Source organism: Pteropus alecto, unplaced genomic scaffold, assembly GCF_000325575.1.
Source record: "Pteropus alecto unplaced genomic scaffold, ASM32557v1 scaffold21, whole genome shotgun sequence".
NCBI lineage: Eukaryota > Metazoa > Chordata > Mammalia > Chiroptera > Pteropodidae > Pteropus > Pteropus alecto.
The window spans coordinates 19097561-19115013 of record NW_006436282.1 but is presented as its reverse complement, the minus strand read 5'-3'; the positions used below and the strand labels follow the sequence as shown (position 1 = coordinate 19115013).

General features: G+C 35.4%; 1 protein-coding gene across 3 annotated transcripts in view; it reads left to right on the top strand.

Moving 5' to 3' along the window:
• Nucleotides 1-17453, top strand: part of SKAP2 (src kinase associated phosphoprotein 2) — a 158173-nt gene that overhangs the window by 101671 nt on the left and 39049 nt on the right. For all 3 annotated transcript variants that reach the window (XR_001516908.2, XM_025046883.1, XM_006912014.3), the window contains exons 7-9: nt 1733-1857; nt 2723-2786; nt 3138-3272. Coding sequence is in view for 2 of the 3 variants with exons in the window: in XM_025046883.1 (XP_024902651.1) it covers nt 1733-1857; nt 2723-2786; nt 3138-3272 (324 nt within the window). In the remaining variant the exon portion in view is untranslated. The remainder of the gene's footprint in view (nt 1-1732; nt 1858-2722; nt 2787-3137; nt 3273-17453) is intronic.

The following is a 17453-nucleotide window of genomic DNA, read 5'->3' as shown; positions in this document are numbered from 1 at the left end:
TCGTGGTGTGTGTGTGTGTGTGTGTGTGTGTGTGTGTGTTTCAGTGAGAAGGTGGGAAAGGTCTGGTAAGGTGTTACTAGCTTTTGTTTCACCATACCTATAATTTTCCCTTGCTTAAGTGTTCAGTATAAAGTTGTTGAATGAGTGAATGAATGACTTAGTTTTCTTTGAGAATTTTAGAAGAACCAACTGTGCTTCACCATTTTAATACTTTTTCCCCTATTATTTTTCTAGTTAGGTATTTGGCAAAATGTGTTCCAGGAGTACCAGTTACATAAAATGTTCTGTGAAAAAGGGTTTCATGAACAAATAATTGTGGAAAATATTGTATACTGTATCTTTCTCATAGAAATTCAGTCAATATATAAACGTATTAGGGGCCTCTGGAAGGCCTGCACTAGCAAAACCTGTTTAACTTTATTTAATTCAGCATTTCCCACACTTACTTGATCATGGGAAATGCTGGTCTAGTTTTTATAGTTTTTCTGAACCTCATAGAGGTCATTGTAGACTTTTTCCACAAAGCAAACTTCAAATTTTTAAAATTTGAATTGTTTATTTAATCATCCAAAGAGATGTCAATTATGACTAAATATGATTAAAATGTCCGGATTTAAGCCAGGAATTGCTAAGTCAGATTTTTTTCTCATTTGATGTTTTGAACAAAATATGATCTTGGTGACCTTTTAAAAATGTATGTTACTTCAAGCATTACATCAGTATATTTAAGAAAAGGAGATAAATATTATTTCATGCATTGGGATGAGAGGGCACTTTACCCTTTAATATGGAAGCATTTCTGTATTTCTTCCGAGCTCAGTAAAAAAGACAGTTGTCCTTATGATTTTAATATTGTGTTACTCTAGGAAATAAACACAGTGTAACTGGGTGAAGGAGGAGAGCGGATTTTATTTTCAGTTTCAGAGTCTCACATCCTTTGTTGTATTCCTACTTCATCTTTAAAACAATATCTGACTAAAGCTCAATCACCTTTTCTCTTGACACTTATCATATGGGGTTCGAATGTGCATTACTGGTTTAATTGTTCACTGGCTGGTTAAGAAACTTACTTTTCTTTTGGTTTGGTTTTGGTAACTAATGTTTCTGCGCTTACTTTATCACTCCTCTTTATCCAGATACTTTGTTTTCCCTCCACATCTTTTAATAATTTTGGTTCATTCTGCGCTGCTTTTTAAATTTAGAGTTCGATTCATACCAATTTAAGATTTTTTTAAAAAAAAAAAAAAAGAAAAGTGTTTTTAGAGGCTTTGGAGGTGGTGGGGGTTGGAGGGTGGTGATGAGAAGAGAGAGCGGTACAAAAAGCCCAGTGAAGTTTCAACTAGGCAGGTTTTCCTACAGGCTTACTAAGTCTGAAAGAACCACAGATTTGTAGTGGGATTGTCTATCTAGCAACCCCTGAGTTCCAGTTCTTGAATTTTTCCTACATGAAAGTGTCTTATTTTGGTACATCTTTCTGAATAAGACCACTATCTGCAGACCAATTCCTCCAGTTCCCTAAAATGTCCTTTTTGAATCCAGTCATCCCAAATACTTCTATAATTTTAGAATTAAAAAGTTACATCTAGAAACATTATTTAAACATTATACTATGAAAATGATATGACCAAAAACTCCTCTTTCCAAGAACTGACAAAGAAAGTCTAACAGATAATCGACTAGGCATTTATACTCGCTGTAGTAAATGAAATTCCGACTTTCCTTTTATCAACAGACAAACAGCAGAAAGGTGAATTTGCAATAGATGGCTACAATGTCAGAATGAATAACACGCTTAGGAAGGATGGAAAGAAAGATTGCTGTTTTGAAGTCTCTGCTCCTGATAAACGTGTCTATCAGGTTAGAGTTTTTATGTTGTTTTGAAATTAAGTTGATAAAATGTTCTGATTTCATTTATAAAGACATTAACATTTTGTTAAAGCAGCTCTCCCTGACATGTTAATAATAAAGAGAACACTGGCTTTTATACATTGAACATTCATATACATTTTTTTAAAGTTCAGATTAGTTCAAGTGGTATCTTCTTGAACGAGAACAAGCGAATATATAATTTATCAGTTATTTCACATGTTGCATTTTATATCTATTTTAATAGAACCGTGTGATTTCTTAGAAGAATTACATAGCAGAAAGAGTAAAATTATCAAAAGAAAAATATCAGAATGTTAATGCATATTATATTGCTTAGGCTTGTGGGAGAGAATGAAAAAGGTAAAGGCACATATCAGCTCTGCAATTCAAGAGCTATCAGTTAGCATCAATATGGAATGTATGTTTAATAAGTTTTAAATATCTGAGATTGCAGTTGAAAGCCAGTTAATTAAGTTGTCAGGTAGTGTGTTGGAATCTGACAAGAACATTTTAAAGAAAACTGTACCCAGCAGTCTAAAGAAATTCATGGGTGTCTTCTAATTGTCAAGGGCAAATTTTGTTCATCAGTTCTGTCTTTGACATTGATGAAGAGAAGCAGCTTTTTTTCCTGCACAGCTGCCAGCTGCTGATCAGAGTTTCAAATCCATCATCCTCTGCTTCAATTACGTAAATTTGTCAAAATTAACTGTACATTATAAGAAGCATCCTTGCAAGAAAAGTAGTACTAGACATGAAAAGAATTACTAATGGTCTTAAAGAAACGATAAGAATGTGACATACCTTCCATTTCTGCTGTGGTAATTTTTCTTGTTATTGTTTGTTTTTTTATTAGTTCACAGCAGCTTCTCCCAAAGATGCTGAAGAATGGGTACAGCAGCTGAAATTTGTGTTACAAGGTAAGAGCAATCAATTGAACAAGTTATTGCAGTCTTTACTGAATAACTGAATGATTTAGATTTCCAACTATAAAAGCTTATTGAATTTCTATGAGAATGACCAAGGGAACATGACTGGTATTAATACAGACCATTGACTTCAGATATATAAAAGTATCTGTTGTATAAGTACCAATTAGCAACTTTGAAATCCACATATTATGCAATAATCAATCTTTAAAAATGTTTTAAGTTAAGGATATAGAATATAACAATGTCGTGACTTTGTAGGGCTGCAGTAATTTAGAAAATAGAGTTTTGAAAACCTCTTTGCATTCCTTAAGCATTTACTTCATGAAACATGTTTTGTAGATATGGGATCTGATATTATACCCGAGGAGGAGGATGAAAGAGGAGACCTGTATGATGATGTCGATCACCCTCTACCAATCAGCAGTTCACCAGCAGGCAGTCAACCAAATGATGAAATTTATGAAGAACTTCCAGGTATTTATTATCTGGTGATTCATTTAAGAATTTTAGGGTTTTTTTTTTTTTTTAATGTCATCAAGCTGACAACTTGAGTAGAAAATGTGCTATTAAGAACAAGGACAAAGAAAATTTTCAAAATTCTCTTTTACGAAAAGGGTTCTGCTTGAGGTATTTCGAGGAGTGGATATACACTTATGAGAATTGAATGGAATGTTAAAATGAAGCAGATACAGTCCTAATCTCATGGGACTTTTGGCTCATTAGCATTGTTTATGCTACATAATTTTTTAATTAAAAAATTGACTTGCCTTATAGTTTTTTTCACTAACTCACACGTCATTTTTTACTTATACATCTTGGAACTTCCATTAACCAGAAGTTCTACGAACACCCCATATGTCAGCAGCTTCTGCCTCATGTATTCCTCCTTGCAGTAGTATATGGTGTTCTGGAGGAATATTGTTGAACTATAAACAAAGGCCTTTTAAGGCTCGAAGTTTTCTTATTTGATATTTTATCATCAGTATGAATAAGTTATCTTATTCTACATTTTCAGGTGTGGTTTAATGTTTAAATGCCGTAATATCTGTTCATTGTCTATTAGCTATTTGACTTGTAGTTTTGAGGGTTAACCCAAAATATCTTAGGATACTTAGAATACAAAAATATTCAGGAATTATTGTATCGCTAACACCCTAGGTTGAAATGAACCTTTTTCTGGCAATTAAAAAATCAGCAGTTAGAGAAGAAAAAGGAATTATAAGCAATATAAGTGAGATTTAACTAACATATCAAGTAGAAGCTATTTTTCTCTGAATAGAACAATTTAACAATATAGTATAAACCTTTAAAATTGATTTAAAAAATACTTAACATGTTCCAAATTAATGCACACATGTTATTTTTAGTGAAGGTAGAGCATAATAACTAGCATTTGGACTTTACAGCTAAAAAGTTTAAATTCTGGCTGTACCATCTAGCTCAGTGACCTTAAAAGCCAATTTCTTCATCTCTAAAATGGGAATAATATCATGGGCGGTGGGAGGAATGAGGTAACGTATTTACAGTTTTTAGCACAGTGCTTGAATCATAGCAAGCCCACGATAAATCGAACATCATTATTGTTCTCATTGTAGCTGCTAAATTCTTGCAAGTGCTTAACATGAAGGTATAATGATAATTTTATCAATAAGGATTAATGATTCTTATGATATTACAAATTCAAGATATAAAAACTATTCAAGATATGTGTCTACATATTGTCTTTTACTACTCTCGAAGAAGATGATTAGTATAAAAGCATAATTTTGTGGGGAATAATAATCTGTTCTGTTATTTTAAGGAGCTATGTGTTTATAGCCCCTTCCTTTCTGATGTATCCTAAGGAAATGGCATCTGCCATAGCATCAGTTATTCTCAAGCAGGGAAGAATATTCTCTGACTGCTTGCTTTTAGTCACACCGTAACATGAGTACAATTATATTAGTTTTTAAAACGTTCATAGAGCTTGTGAGAATGTATACTCATGTCAAATGGAAGAGTATAGTAGCTTTCTTTAAATGTGATATTACTGTTATATACATTTCATTCCTTTAAAACCCTGCAGTGCATGAGTTGCATTACAATTGCGAATTAACTTTTTATTAAGTTCTGTGTTTCTTCAACTTGACCATTCTCTCCCCGCCTTTCCGAATAAATATTGGTAAGGAATAAAGATCCAACATTCGTAGTCATTTTCATAACAAAGACTCAAGGAAAATCTCCTGTAAGTAGCTCAAAATCTTAAAAATATAAAGCATCTTTTATTTTCTTTCACTACAGATGTTCTTCCTTATTCTCTCTCTCTCTCTCTCTCTCTCTTTTTTTTTTTTTTTGGCCTGGGCCATATAATTGTTGGAAATAACTGGTTACTCTTTAAGTAGTCTTCTTTCTTACTGTGGGACTGGAAGAAATCTAAACTGCTCTGGGACTCCTGGCCCCTGCCTGCGACCCCAGTTGCTGTGGAGAGGGATCGCGCTTGCTATAGAGCCTGCAGCTGTGCCCCGGGCAGGGAGCTGGCACAGGCCGCTGTGGTGCGTCTGGTTCTTCCTTCTTCCCCAGTGCGACCCAGACCCACTTCAACATCTGCACCGTTCAGGTTTGCCGGGTTCGAGGCAGCTACTACGGAGGGGATTTTTCTTAGTGAAAGCCATAAAGTCGTCTCTTAGAGCTTTTGTGTGATTAAACATCTAAAACTAGAAAGGTAACCTTTTTCCTTTTAGAAAAATGATCTTTCAGGAAAGAATTAAGCAAATTGCTTTCACTTCTGTGAAATAGGAATATAATTTTGAGAGGAGGTGAAAACAGTGGAAAAAGCAGTGAACACATTCTGAAACTGTTGGTATTTTTCCAGTTCTATACAAAGAACTGCATGTCTCAGAAATCTAGTTAAATTCCCCAAATAATTAATATTACCATTTCAACATAATTTTTGTCAATTACATGTAGTCGAAAACTAATCCTCTTGGTTGAAAGATGAAGCATCTAAATGTGTTTGAAGAAAAAACTAAGCATTCAGCATGTTACTTTAAATCACAGAGTTCTTTTTCTGAGATATTAAAGCTCTTACTCTAATAAATGTATTTTTAATGTAAAATAAACCTGCAGTGTTTAAGTCTCAAGAGCAAGAAGAAGAAAACATTGTTTAAAAACTCGTATTGCAAAATATCCCTTGAAAAATGTTTATAATTCTGTGGGAGTATAAGTAGTTTCATTGTAATTGTTTTTCAGTTAGAATATTCTAACTTTATTACAGCAGCTTCTCTTTAATTTCTTGTTCATTAATTTTTAACTAACTTCATAAAAGAATAAGAATGAATTTGTAAGATTTCTTTGCATTTAGGGGATTTATACATATGTACAGAAGAGTTGAGAGCGTGCCATTTCTGGGGAATATTAAAGATGTTTGGCTTTTCTGCAGATACCCAAATGCTTTGACGCCTTTTTTGTTAGCACCTATCAGCATAGGCCACTCAGGTTCGCTCACATTGCGATATTACTGTAGCATATTCGTGTTTGCACAACCAATATATTGATCAAAGTGTGTTAAACTGTTTCTTAACACAGCAATGAGTTCATTTGGCTTAGCATGAATTTCAGAAGTTATTGCTCATTTTTTTCATTAAAAATACAGAAGGCAGCTTTGTTCGATTTTGAATCTTAAAAGGGGAAAAGGATACTTGGGAAATTGCCACAGAACTCAACCCAGCTTGCTCTTCTCTTCTCCTTGTCACTTGCTTGCTTTTTGTTTTTAATGTCAGAAAATTATGCAGAAGCAACGACAACAAAAAGATTTTTCTAGATAGAGACTGACTAGAGTCAGCCCAGTAACAAGAATGGTAACTGCCCATTAGCCTATTAAATCTGTAGCTCTCAGGGGAACTACATTGAAATTCTTCTGGCAAGGGGACTAGAGGAGGGCCGCATAAAACAGGAAGACGAATTTCCAGTTCCATTAACCTATTTTTTTAAAGTCTTAATTCATTCTTTTTTTTTTTTCTTTTTTAGTGTAATGACAGATTAAACTATTCTGAGCCAGAAAAGGATGTTTTTATCTTTTGGTCATTCAATTGCATTTTAAATTTATTCAGTCTAGCTATCTATATAGAAAATGGAATATTAAGCAAAATGCAGCTGTAATTTTTTTCAATGAAACTGTTACATGCATAAAAATGAACAGTGTTGGGTACTTAGATTTGGAGTAGTCTCCAGCAAGTAGACACAAGTGCTAACTTAATAAGTGGTTACAACCCTCCCCCCATACATTTTCACTTTATTTTCTTGCTGAATGATTATCATTCATATTACCAAGTTAATATCAAGATTATAGGGCATCCTGGAGTCTCTGGTATTATAAGTGATGATAGGTTCTGGTTTCACCAAAGAATTTTTCTCCTTTTTTCTTTAGAATGCAATGTAAAGGTACCACTGGCTTGCACAGAACCACATATATTCAGTATTTTAACATTGTTAGTCCAGGCAGCCCATTGACATTCTTTTTTCTCAAACTATGGCACCAAATTATAAAATTATTAAGTGTGGTATGGTAAATACTTTCTCCCAAGTAAGTAACTAGGCTAGAGTCAATTTTTTCGTATGGTTTTAGCTCTGAACTCTGCTGAGAGTTATCTGAAGTTATAGAATATAAGGAAAACATTCACAAACATCTAATTGTTTATATATTTGTCTTTGCTGAATATAAATGTGATTTTAGTGTTCTTTATAGATTTGCCTATTTCATAATATGGCATGAAGCTTTTGGAATACAATTGTGCCTGTCATGTATCTTTTCTCTATTTTGCTGTTGATACTGCAAACGAATTCTTTTCATTACAAGAGATGGTTTAACACATATTAAAACCCCAAATACCTGTGCGCATGCGACAGATTTCCATTACTAGAAGGATAAACTAACCCATTTTGCAACTTGGAGCCACATCAGTTGTTCTAAACGAGGGGAGAAGTTGGCCTCCAGGCTACATTTAATGATTTAATGCCCAGAGACATTTTTGGTGGCCACAACTGGGGTGTGTGTGTGTGTGTGTGCGCGCGCGCGCGTTTTGTGTGTGTGTGTGTTATAGGCATCTAGTGCGTGTGTGTGTGTGTGTGCGCGCACGCGCGCGTGCGTTTTGTGTGTGTGTGTGTGTTATAGGCATCTAGTGTGTAGGGGCCAGGGATGCTGCTAAACATCATGTAATTCAAAGAATAGCCCCCCACAATAAAGAATTATACGACCTAAAGTGTCAGTAGTGCTGAGATCAAAAAACCATGGCACGAGGTTCTAATAGCAAGATTTTGGTTTACCACATTTTTATCTCTGTCTCCTGAGTTATAAAAACCCATATTCACACTATATGAGTGTTTATTTTTATGTACAGAACATAAGTTTTCTTACATATATAAAACTGGGATTATATAGAATGGTTCTAGGTCATAAGGGACCAGCTGGACTTGTCTGTCACTGTTTCTTTTAGGGGATTCAGGTTCTGTTAGTTTTAGAGAAATGAGGAAAGACGAAAAAGGAAAGAGGCATTTTCTCTATTTTCACAGGCTACCATCTGTGAAGGAAGGGTCTTTTTTGATATTGTAAATATGTGTCTGTCTTGTATAGATACCTGGTTTATAATATACTGATAGGGTTGTTCTTTTGAGGTAGAATTGAAAGACCTGTGTGTGACAGATTGGATCTTCTATAAAGGGAGTCAGGCATCCTGGAAGAATGCAGGGCTAAGCAATTCCAGAGCTGGAATTTGACAAGTAGCTTTAAGAGAAGAGGAAGCCCTCTTATGGGCCTCCTTTTCCTTCTTGGAACTGGATTTTGAAGAGATTAATGGACAGATGGCAGGAAAAAATGGTCTCTGTCCCTGGAGGTCACTGAGGCAGCCCCAGAGGGGCTCAGTGAAGATGGGCTCACCTGAGTGTACCTCACAGCGAGCCGCATGGAGTGGTCCTTCATGATTCTCTGTCCATTTCCCTTTTGCTCTTGCTAAGTCTTACTTTTTAAATCTTTTTTTGTTTTTGTTTTTGTTTTTGTTTTTTTACAAATAATGAACACATGCTCACTGGAAAAACCTTAAATATTGCCGATGTGCATAAAATAAAAAAGTGAAAGTCATTCACTGCTAACCTAAATATTGTTAACACTTTGATATGAATCTTTAGTCTTTTTTTTTTTTTTGGCCCATTTACAAATATGCAAATGCATATAAAATTTTTTTAAAATGAGATCCTTGTTTTCATTTACTTTCTTCTGCCCTTTTTAAAATTTCCTTTCCTTTAATTTTCTTCCTCTTATTTCCTGCCACAATTTCTCACTCTTTTATTTTCCTCTTACCTATTTTCCATTTCTATCCTTTTTTTCTTACTTATTTTCATTCTCTTCATTCCGTAAGTATTGTTGAGCACATATTATGTGCCAGGCACTATCGCTAGGTACTATGAATCCCTCTGCCATTCTCAGACAGGCCTCAAAGGGCAACTACCTCTGCCATTTCTGGCCCAAGCCTTGACACACTTCTACAGTTAATCCCCATGTTTATTTATGTCTTATGTATTTTTACCCTATTCATGTCATGAACTTGTTGTTTTTGCTTCTCTGATATAGGAATCCTATCCTCTAGTAGATAGTGTCAATATTAACCTTGCGTCAAAGCTATCATGACAAAACTGTAGTGACACCTTCTCTCTAGCCATCTTCCACTTCCCCTCCTTCTCTCCGTCCTCTCTTTTCTGCTGGCTCCACCCATCGCCTCTGCACACAGAGTGCCTTTCTGTATTTCTGTGACCGATAAATGGTTGTGGTTGAGAGCAGGGACTTCGGAGACAAGCACACATTACTTTGATCCCAGCTCTGGCCCTTCGTGTGCTTTAGCCAGAAGAAAGGTGAACACAGGAAAGTGGAGAATACAAGAAACAATAGTGAACGTAGGTAAAATGTCAGTAACTTGAGCTATTGATCATTTTTATATAAGCTTTTTAATTAAAAAAAAAAATAGGTAAACTAAATTTATCTAACAATTGAAAAATTAGCCAGAGCAAGATGGAGTAGTGAAAGATGCTAACTGTCGTCTTGTTCAGGAGGCAGGAAGAGAGATGCTGAGTGACTTTAGTCTTTGTTAGGAAATGCATATTAAAATTTCAGAGTAAGTACTGAATAAACAGAAATGCAATTGTGGAGTTCCCACAGCAGCAGAGGGAAAATACAAGGTCATCGTAGAAAAAAAATCTAAAAGAAGGCAGGAAAAGAGAAAAAAAAAAGAGCAAAGAGAAAATATGGTAAAAATCAGCCCAAATACAAAAGTAATCACAATATGTGTACTTGATTTAATTAATCTATCAAAACACAAATTATCATATTGAATATGTGTATTTTAAAATCTAGCAATGTTTTTCTTAGAGGTGATATACCGGAAACAAAATCACATAGAAAATTTCAAAGTAAAGTAATTGAAATCAGTACACCAGGCAGTACCATCCAAGAAAAGCAAATATAACAATGTTATGATCAGGCAATATAGAATTTAAGGTATAAAGCAATAATAAGACTACAGAAAGATACTACATAATAATACTAGAAGAAAATAAAACTTAACGCACCTAACTACATAACTTTGAAATCTATAAAGCAAAAACTTATAAGACAAATTTGATGAATCCTCAATTATAGTGGGAGATTTTAACATACTAATTTTAGAAACTAGTAGACCAAGGAGGCAAAATATTAGTAAGGACATGGAAGATTTGAGCCAAAAAATTAATAAATGTCATCTAATCTATCTGAAAAGGTAAAAAAAGTATGTTCTTTTTAGTACACATGGAATATTCATGGAAATTGACTATATGTAAGTCCACAATTGATATCTCAACAAATTTCAATGAATCAGTGTTATACAAACTTGTGTTCTTTATCTGCAATGAAATTTAACAGAAACCAACACTAAGCACATCGTTAAAAAGACCCAAGCCCTTGTGTTTGGGAGCTGAAAAATAAACATTGAAAGAGCTTATGAGTTAAAAGAAGAAATCACAATGGAAATTACAGAATCTGTATTTCTAAAAGATAATGAAAACAGTATAGAAAAAAACTTGTGGCATGGTGTTTTCCCCTGTATTTTGAGGGATATGGTAAAGAATAAGACAAATAAGAGAATCCCTAAAGAACTGGAGATGAGAGAACAATCTAGAAGTTATTGATTGTTTGGATTATTTGGACACTACATTATAAATTTTCAGCTCACATATTTATGCTTACATTGTCTGGGGAACCATTAGAATATGTATTAAAAATTCTGAACCAAAAGGTAGGAAATGTGAACAACTCTAATCAGACTAACATTTGTAAAGCAAGAAGAAAAATTACACTAATCAGGCTAGGCTATTAAGATTTTTCTATGAACCTTAGATGAATGATCCTAAAATTGTGCCAGAAGGTCAAGTATTCACACTGTAGGTTTTGTGTCTGTACATAACTGAATACGTTATCTTTTAGCACCAAGAAATCTCAACAATTAGTTTCATGGCATAGCTTCAAATCACCTTTGTATCAGCCTTTTTAACTGGAGTCTTCATTCTACAGATGTGTTTTACCTCCCATGTAGAATATAAACAGATCAGAGCCGGCTTTCGTTTTTAATTCCTCCATGCTTTCAGAAGATGGAATATGATAAAATTTGTAGTGGCTTCACAAAAATTTACTTGCTTCTTTAGGTCTCAGAAAACACACACACACACACAGACACACACACACACACACACACACACGCACGCACGCATGCCCGCACGCATTCACATACCTCTGAGAATACACAGACTGCAGCAGGAGAGCATCAGACTCCACTATTTTTGCAGATAGGTCAGCTGGGAATATCAACTTCCTAAGAGTACTCAGCTGCTTACTTTAAAGCAGTGATTAATAAGAATGGACAAGTTCAACCAAATGTCAGTGATAAATACAAATACTTTCATATCTGGCCTCAGCCAGTGCTGCACTTGAGTAAGTGCAAAGCCTTTTGCTAACGTGGAGGAAAACCAGTCTAAATTAAGTTTACGTGAAATTTTACCTTGATTTTGTTTCAAATAAAACATTCTTCTATAGATTTGTTCCTCTTTATTAGAACTTCATTAGAATTCTTACAAAAAAATAACTCCCTATACTAATTCATTTGCCCCTTTGTTCCTTATTTCAAAGAGTTGAGATGGGGCAGAACATTTTTCTCGTAGACGAACAAGGAAATTCAGATACATAGTGACATTTCCAGCGCTCTTTGGAACCAGATCTCCTGCCTCCTAATCTGGACCTCTTTCTACATTCCTCATCCAAGTACAAGGAGCTACAACCTAACTCTGCTTCTCTTTGCCATTATATTCTTGGGAGAGCTTGTTCTATCCCTGTCTCTATTGTGTGTCTCTTCACCTGCTCACTCCTTAACCCCTGGCAGTTTGGTTTTCTGTCCTTATCCTTTAACTAGTCATCAGTCTTTATCCTCAAGTTCATCTCTGGAAACTTTATTTTACTGGCCACCTCTTCTTGTAACTGTTACCTCCTTTGGCCTTTCCCATTTTTGTTTTCTTGTTACATATAGTGTTTACAAATATGTACCTCAGCACTGTTGTAGATATCCTCATTTCCTGATGCTTACTGATTGTTTCAAATTGTTTTCCTACTTATCCTTTATTTCTTTAATAGTGAAGCTTTTAGTTTTGACTTTGTCTTTTATCTTTTCTTCATTTGTTCTTATTCTTATGCCTTTAATTAATTGATTCACAAATGTTTATCGAAAGTCCATTACATGCCAGATTCTGTTCTAGCTTTTGAGGGTTTAGGTATAAAAAAGCAGACACTGGTGGTCTTTATTAAGATAGTTACAGATTGTAGTAAGTGCTGCAAAGATAAGAGGATGATGTGAAAAGAGTAACTATTTTAGATTCTGTGGTCAAGGAAGAGGTGACATTTAAACTGAAACCTCTTAGATACAACTGGCAAATGCAAAAGCCAAATGAAGCACCTTCTAGGCACAGGGAGCACAAAGAGCAAAGGCCCTGAGGCTGAGAATGCGGAGATATTCAGGAGTCAGGAGGGAGGACCACATGGAGCCGAGCAGAGAGACGTTAGAATGAGAGGAGAGACAGGCAAAAGGCAAGTCAGGCAGGGCCTTTGTAGGACAGAACTGATCTTTAATGCAGTCTGTGTGCATAAATGACACTTGAAAAATGTGTGCTGAATTACTAACGTGAGACTGACATGTATAATTATGTAAGGTCGCCCATGTGTATCAAATGCTGTTTAATGGTCCTGCGTGATGAAAAATTTGGATTTAAAGAGCTCTTTCTCTTTATGCACTTTTTCCCCGGGCAACTGTATACCTTCAAGTATGACTATGTATACGTGCATATGGTTAGAGCAACGTAAAACGTCTTCACTGAGTAGCTAGTTCATCAAAAGAATTTAAAAGATGATATGATGATAATTATAACAGTAACGGTTAACATTTAGTAGGTGTCAGGTATTTTCCTAAGTATTACCTTATTTAACAAGCATAGTATTTATGGCCTAGGTACTTTTACTATCTCTATTTTACAGGCAAGGAAACTGAGGCACAGGAAGATTCAGTAACTTGTTTACAGTCGCAAACTAGGAAGTGGTAGAGTTGGGATTTGAACCTGGGCATTCTGACTCTGGAAGTCAAGCTTTTGGCCAATAATTACCTTGCCTCTCCATAGAAATATGATAAGAATCACCTTTTTTCTGAGCTATTAAGTAAGCATTTACTGGCGTATCTGTACAGAAGACACCAGACAGGATAATATACCAACATCTTCATAGCTGGCCTCTTCTCTGAGCTTTGGCCTCACACTTCAAGTGACTTTTGGCCATCACGTCAAACTTGTATCTAAGATCAAATTCACCATCTTCCTTATTTATACTGCTCATCTTCCTTTCTTTTCAATTTCTATTTCTATTAACAGCATCAATAGTCATGCACTTAAAAAAAAAAAAAAAACTCAAAACCACCCTTGACTCCTTCCTTGATTCTTGCCCCTCTCCGCCTAGTCCAATCAGTTGCCAACTGCTCCTGAGTCTGCATCTAAAGCATCATCCATCCCTAGCTCTTCACTCACTCGAATTTTAATGATTTCTTATCTGGATCATTATAAGAGTTCCTAAGTGCTTTGTTCACCTCCTATGTGTATGTCTCTCTCTCATTAACCAACCTGATGATCTGTTCTACACACTGCCAACAGATTGATCTTCATGAAACAACATGGTCAAATGAATCCCTTGCTCAATAACCTTTATGGGTCTCAACTGTCTAGTGAATCAAGTTTGAACTCACTGGCCAGGCTTGTGAACCTCTTCCACGATCTGACTCTCATCTGCCTTTTCAGTCCCCTTCCTGCTGCTCAGACCCCTTATGCTCCAAACAAACCGAACTCCGTCTTGCTGTCCTGTGTTTCATTTCAATGCCTTCATCACCTATATAGCACTAGGTGCTGTGTGCTAAATCAACATGTTGAGTTAATGAAGTAATTAAAGGACAAAAATTCACTCAGAGCATATAGATAAAACTTTTGGTTCATTAAGTTTTTCCTTTTTCCATTCACACAATTCACAATCAACTCTACCATATGTTCTTATATATCTCACTATCCGTAAGATACAGAATGGATCTAAGTTGATGAATAAATAACCCCTGTCCTCAAGCTATAATTTAATCAGATAAACAGGTATATGGATATCTAACTATAGAAAAGAAAACTAAACAAATATAGATAAATCTGTCACTCTATCTATCATCTCTCTAAATCACATTCTTACCCATTCCCAGGTCTGACAGTGTTACTGTACACCTTGGTCATATTTCCTCTTCCCACATCTGTTATAATCACTCTTTATATATAAAGAACCTTTATAGTCACCCACTAGAAACAATGAAAATATCCTTGTTGATTCCGTATATTATACCATTGTATAGTATCGGGATAAATATCATGCTTTCTCTTAACACAGGTATGTGGTACATTTGTGGTAATTCTATTAGAAACAATTAAAAGGTTCTTAAAGATTCTTTTTGTTTATTGGGCACGGTACAGTATTTTTACAAGTATATAATGGTAAATACTAAATACAGTATTATAATATCATATCCTCTTCCATTCTGGGCATCGACAGTTTTATTAAGAATGTTTCACTCTGATGCTTGGAGACAATATATATATAAAAGAATTCAAAACCTCCCTTATAAACTGATTAATCCTTTTTCATTTAATGGGGAAAATAATTTTAAGAAAAACAAGTCAAAAGTTTCTTAAGGCCTATCTTTCTACTGCTGCAAAATGTTGAATGGCTCTCCACCGCCCGTAGGATAAGGCCCATACTCCTTACTTTGATGTTCAAAGGTCTTCCACCGGCTGCCTGAAACTTCACCTTTGAGCTCAGTCCCTATTGCACTATACCAGTTCTCCACTTTCAACAAACTGACTTGTGCTTCCTTCTCCCCGAGACATCTCATACTTTTCCAGCCTCATGATTTGGTCACACGCTCCCATCTGTATGAAATACTCTCTTCTTAGTTCAGTTTCTTACCAGATCCTCCCCACTTTTCAGGCCCAGACCAGACCCTGTATCCCCAGTAAAGCCTTTTCAGCCCATCCCAGCGTGAAGTGACCCTCTGCTTCTCTGAACTTCTGTTGCACCATTCATTTGAAAATTAATCAAAGTGTGACATTTTATGTTATCTACTGTTCTATAAACTTTATATTAATATTTTACTTTTCATTTGATTATTTATTTGGCACACAAGCAAATGGATGGGCCTTTATAACTTATCTTTATTATATTTACAAGCTCCTCAAGAGCAGGGACCAAACCTCGTACTTCTTGGCATCCCCTAGGGTTCTTAGTCAAGTGCCTTCCTCATAAGGAGTCAACAAATAATACTTGAATAATGTAGTCTTTAGTTAGCAGGGGCTGTTAGTTAAATTAGGAGAAAGTCTCTTTCTATGACGATTCTTTTCCTAATAACACCAATTACTGCAGAATCCTAAAACAACAAGATACTAAATAGTATATTATCAGTGGTCGAATTGAAGTATGGCTGATCTCCCAAAACCTAACATTACTACTCCAGTGAGCATAGTCTCAAATAAATAAACTTATGAAATGGAGTACATTGAGTGATGAAAAGCTCTAACATCGTTAATCTTTTGTTCCATTAAAAATAGATCATCTGCTGTGAGCAGCAGGACCAACTTGAGTTACCAGTTCCCTATAGAAAGTCAGTCATCTCAAGCAAGACAGTTCCCAGGAAATGACATTCTCCTTTGCTTTCACTCATTCATAAAAGAACACAGGTAAAGTAGGTCTTAAGAGCACAGGATCATAACCATGATTTTTAAAAGCTGACATCTTCAAGGACAAAAATCAGAGGGCTTAATGTAACTAGTAAGAAAATAATGGGCTTCATGTTTAAAAATAAACTCAGATATGGAAAGTTGCATATGCAGCTTAAAGGATGGTGAAACAAAGGTTAAGAATCAATGATTAGATAGATGCTTGGGGAAAGTGTTTAAAAATTATATTTCCAGCCACTACTTTGATTCAGTGGACATGGAGGAGTCATTGGAATGTCTAGAAAATAGGAAAGTATTGTCAAGATTCAGTTTGCTCAGTCTCAGTACCAGCCATGGCTTCCATTAAACCCTTCGTTTCCCTTCTCCACTCCATACCCTTTCCTTCAGTTAGGCAAGCCCTTTTCCTCAGCCCACTGTTTACATGTCCTGCTCCTGATTGCACACTGCCTGTTGCACTCTCTCATACACCAGATAACCTCGTCTCATGTCCCTGGTCAGCCTGTGTTTTCTTTCAGAAATTACCTTACATCTCAGTTCTTCCTGGAAACCTAGCTTGATGATGTGGGTCGAGGTAAAGGTCATCTGTACCCTTAATAAACTATATTCTTCCCCTATATTGTTTAAGATATAAGTGTAAGAGACAGTAACCCTAAAACATGTAAGTATGCATATCTAAATACTATAAAATATGTGAGTTTTGAGCCCGGTTGTTTATTTAATATTTCCTGAGAGCCCAGGATTAATTTAAGGTATTCAAAAGAGATCATTTGATATTCTAATAAATGAATTGAAAAGGTAGGATGAAGAAAATAAAATGAAATGAGAAAAGAAAAAAAACCCCAACATTTATATAAATAATTCAATTATTCAGTATTCATGCTACAGATTATTTATTATCAATTATTCATGAAACAAATATTTATTAGGCAGCTGTTATATGTCAGGCACTGTGCTATGCACTGGGGATGCATTGTTGACCAATGTAATTCAGAGTTTGTTAAATAAAAATATGAAATATAGCAAATATTCAACAAGAAATAGTCATGGAAAAGTTAAGAAAGACTAAAGAGAGACCGATAAGGAATGAAGGTCAAAGCCCAGTCTGCGCCAGTGGACGGCGTATCTGCAAGGACCTGTTCATTCAGTGAGCAGGATGTCCTGAACACCACCTAAACAGCGCTCTGAAAGTGCAAGCAAAGTGATGAAGGGCAAGGAGTTTATTAAATGAAGACCTTTTAAGAAAATGTTTAGATATGCCAAACAATTAGTACACTGGGAAGAGGCCAAATTATAGCATATTCATGTCAT